The 4,364-nt window shown below is 45.3% G+C and overlaps 1 protein-coding gene across 1 annotated transcript; it reads right to left on the reverse strand.

The window, feature by feature from the left end:
* Positions 1-115: 115 nt before the first annotated feature.
* ATP5MK (ATP synthase membrane subunit k) lies at positions 116-4,282 on the reverse strand. Its single transcript, XM_064464084.1, has 4 exons — positions 4,199-4,282; positions 2,234-2,331; positions 2,046-2,141; positions 116-1,155 (listed from the first exon to the last, which is right to left on the reverse strand). Exons 2-3 carry the CDS (start codon positions 2,318-2,320, stop codon positions 2,049-2,051), a joined length of 180 nt encoding a protein of 59 aa, XP_064320154.1. The 5' UTR covers positions 2,321-2,331; positions 4,199-4,282; the 3' UTR covers positions 116-1,155; positions 2,046-2,048.
* Positions 4,283-4,364: the final 82 nt, after the last annotated feature.

The following is a 4,364-nucleotide window of genomic DNA, read 5'->3' on the forward strand; positions in this document are numbered from 1 at the left end:
ATCTTGATCTAAGGGTAGGTGATGGGTTCTAGCAAATTACATGTATTACACTGTTACAACAACCATTATTCATCTGGCAAGTTGTATACAGCACAGGGCATTTATGCAAACAAACTCAGGAGAGGAAGACAACTAGATTTATTCAGAAGGTCCAGCGTGTACAAATGGCTTTAAGATACACGACCTAGAGTGCAAGAGCACAAAGACCCTGTAGTTTAGCCCTCCTTTTTTCCAAGCAACTATGCCTACCTCCGGCTGCCGTCAGTTTGGGAAGCACATTTGCATGCTTTAGCATCAGAAGTTCAGCCCCTCTGGCTGGCATCCTTCTGAGAAGAACGTGCCATATAATCATATTCAAAAGTCTGCACTAATGTGATATCTAAGGAAAGTACCCAGTTTTAAGTGAGATACACCATGGAGAATGCGACAGACAAATTTTAGTGTTGGGCACTAAATATATCTAACTGTGGTAGGAACACCTCATTTATGAAGAGACTATGTCCAGTAAAAATAAGCACTATTTATGAATGTGTAGAGTTATAAGAGCTTAACAGCAGCAAAGTAAGCCATTTTCTTTCTGGCAGTTACCTCTGCAAGAGCAGCCAGTAACAGAAAAAACTCAAATACCATAATTTGATCAGTCTGCTTTGGGAGGTTTTCCATCAAAACCAAGCAAGCTCTATGCCAAATATGGACAACCGGAGGCAGAAGTTGTAATCTGCACTATATTAGTAATAGCGAAGAAGCCACTGTTTCCATGTAAGCTACTAGCTTGGAATGCAAAAAATGGGAGCAACCAGGTACCTGCAAACCACGTTAGCTTACTGTTATCCACTGTGATGCAGAAGTGTGAGATCCTTTGATCAGCTGTAAGCTCTGTGTTGGTGTTATGGTCATGCTGCTGAGGTCTTTCCTAGGTTACTGCCAGGTACAGCAGAAGAGTTAAGATAGTAATGACAGGAATCAGCTACTCCATCTCCACTACAAATAACTATTTTTGACAGAGGGAAAAAAAACCAAAGTGCCACATTTATGCTTTTTTGCACCATTTCATATTTCTAATTAAACAAGTAATTACTCAGATTTTATTAGCCACAACAGGTCATCAGCTTGCATTACACTGACACAGATTGGAGGTTCAGACATGGCAGCAACCTGCCAAGAGAAGAGAGATCAAACATAGCAAGTCTTGCACAGCAGGACTAGTAACAGAGCATCCCCCTTCCCCAAGCCCAAATGATTTTAATTATGAGCAGGCAAATTTCAGCACACCCAGGAAGAAGTGGCTGATGTCCCTTTAACATACAACAACAATGCTCAAGTTTATTGTTTTCTACCCTGTTTGCAGACTATGAAGACAGCCCATTGATTTCTTCAAAATGCCATTTCAGTGCAAATTTTGTATTTGAAAGCAGCTCTAGAGTTTTGTAATGCTTTGTTGTTGCTATACATGAACAAGTTCAATAACTTTTCGGAGGGCCTTGCATAATCAGCTGCACAATATATACAGTTCCATTATATGGTGCTCCTTTTCTCTGTTTAGATGAAGGTTTTAACAGGCTGCATTAATCTCTGCTTGGAATTTCTAATACAGCTAAGAAATAAGTCCTCAAGTACTACTTTATTATTTCAGTAACGTACAAAGCAATAGTTATCCCTATTTTACAGCAAAAAGGCAGACCAGAGGCACTGAATAGTTGTAGGCGAAGCCTGATATACCTAGCTGCAACATTCTTCCATTCCTCCTTCCTGTCTTATTTTTCCTCCCCACGTGAGGCCCCTAATCCCATTTACCATGTCAGAGGAGCAAAAAGAATATTGGTATCCCATACTTTCTGCATCCCCCTTTAACAACTTCATTCACAATGCCCCCAAATAAGCTGATGCTATAGTTTAGTTGAGGTTTAAAACGATAAATACAGAGTTCACATGCCTGTGTTTCTCTCTCTAATTATATCGTATTATTAGCAACTTGTCCTTTGTTACTTTTTCTTCCTGGGCTGGCACTGAACCATTTTGGTCCTTGAAGAACACCAGCCACTTACCATTTACTTGTCTGCCACAGCAGGAGTTTTCTTTTTAGGTCTAAGCTTGAAATACAAGATGAGCATTGCAACGCCTGTGTATGTTGCTATTACATACTGAAAAACATAAGAGTTAAGTTTAGTTTCATTCTAAACCCCAGAAAATACCATTATACTAGACTACAAAAGTTAATGTACATAATACATACATTCCTCCTGCCTGTGATGGTGTAGGAATTGAAGTACTTCTGAAATCCAGTGAACTGGTGTTGAGATCCCGAGTCATGGCCAGCCATTGTTGCTTGTCCTAACAAGCAATACAGGACAGTTAGCAAGTTTTATAGTCAGTTGGACAAGATCAATAGAAAAATCAAACTAATCTCTACACTGAAGTTAATATTTCCATTGTCAGCTATTAAATCTGCTTTCAGGACATTCAACAGACAGTGGATATACATAAGGAGCAGGCACATTCAGAGCACTGTATCTTAAGGTGCAAAACAGGTGACACAAGAGCGGGTGAGGAAACGAGGGGTTCTGAAGGGAAGATCACTCATGATTTTCAGTGTTCATTTAACCAAATTTAAATATGGGGGGGGGGAAATGACAATACGATGACAGTGACAAAAGGGAAAATTTGTGAAAGCACTTACAGAGACCTGCCAGTCCTGCCTACACAACTGTCCAACACAGGCAAATTTCTACCTATTATTCAGGAATCTACAATACCTAATTAAGAGAAATCTCCACTACTTCAGCTAAGAAACAGCTTCAATTACATACCCAAAAACTTAGTGACAAGATTCAGACTAGACCACTACTCTGTTTTGTGATTCAAAATGTCACTTTACAATTTTTACATCATACTAGAGTGCAATCATTAATATGTGCTGCCCTGCTCTCAGCTGCGTATTTCTGTTGCATCTTACCTGCCCACCCTAGTATTCACAAATCTAGATAAAAATATACTTTTTTCCCAGTTAGTTTTTGCAGCTAGATCAGCAAGTTACTTGAGCCAGCTCCAATGCCTCAGAATTGCTTCAAAGGAATGACAAACACACTAAGTACCTGAGGGCACACTTTTGTATTTTGTCTGTCTGGACCAAAGTTTCAGGTCCGCTGTAAGAAGTCAATTAACACAAAAGCCTGGTGTGGCTGCAGTAGCGTACTTGCAGGTTCACTGAATGGTTCAGGTTGGCACCTCTGGAGATCGCACAGTCCCCCCCCAACCTGCTCAAAGCAGGGACAGCTACAGCAGGTAACTCAGGAACACGCCCTGTCAGGTTTTTAACATCTTCAGAGATGAACACTCCACAATCACTCTGGGGAACCTGTTCCAGTGTTTGATCACCCTTTTTATTATAAGGATTTTCTTTTTAACATTTAGAGATATATTTTTCTAATGTTTAAGGGGATTTATGTTTAGGACAAACACTTGTTGTTTAACTTGTAACTCACGTCAAAAGAAGCACACATGCCATACAGTTACCTACCAAACCAGGCAGATGCTGAAGCCAGCAGGATGCCAGAAGAGGGATACAAGAAACTCCTACAGCAGAGGCTATGTTCATTAACACAGCTCTTATGCCAACCCAGTAATGTATCTCTGATGTATAATCAGGCAACGTGCCTGTAAGTGGACTGACTACGTAACAGCTGAAAATATTAACGAAATAACCCCCCTAAACGCCTGCCGTACATGACTTGGAAAGCCAAGGTCATTTTTTCTTACACCTGACCGATGCAAAAGCCTGGAGAAAAGTCACTGCGTCCTTCCGAGGACGGTTCAGGGACCAGACATCAAGCACACCAGGCTCTGTCTCGGAAAAGGCCGGTGCCCTTGCCCGGCCCGCCCCGCCCGCCGTCCCGACCCCGGGCGCCACCGGCTGCCGCCCTCGCCCCAGCCCCGCGCAGAAGCCGGGCCCATCTCGCTGGCGCGGACAGCCGCGTCCCCGGCGCTCCGCCGGGCCGGGGGAAGGGGCGCGGCGGCGCCTGTGCTCGGAGGGGAGCGACGCCGCAGCTGAAGGTCGCGGAGCGCCCCGGGCGGGGGACGGGCGGGACAGCCACGGCTCGGCACCGCACAGAGCCGCTCCCCCACCCCGGAGCCCTACAGGAGGAGGCCTGCGGGCGAGCGGGCGCCCTCCCCCGCGGGAGCCCCGGGGTCCCTCAGGTACCTCTGCCGCCGCCGCCGTCCCGCCACCGCCACGCTCTGCCCTTCGCCAGCGCCCTCCCACAAAATGGCGGCCGCGCAGCTCTCCCTTCCTCCTGGTTGGCCGAGAAGCGGGCCCGCTGCTTCCGCTTGCCCTCTCCCCCTCGCCGTGCGGAGTGCTTCCGGCGGCC

Source organism: Phalacrocorax carbo, chromosome 12 (genome assembly GCF_963921805.1).
Source record: "Phalacrocorax carbo chromosome 12, bPhaCar2.1, whole genome shotgun sequence".
Lineage (NCBI taxonomy): Eukaryota > Metazoa > Chordata > Aves > Suliformes > Phalacrocoracidae > Phalacrocorax > Phalacrocorax carbo.

Excerpts from the sequence above, each read along its gene's own strand:
- ATP5MK (XM_064464084.1), bottom strand. The coding sequence starts at position 2,320 with ATGGCTGGCCATGACTCGGGATCTCAACACCAGTTCACTGGATTTCAG. Across the intron at positions 2,142-2,233 it reads CCATCACAGGCAGGAGGAAT|TATGTAATAGCAACATACAC; the intron begins GTATGTATTATG and ends TATGTTTTTCAG.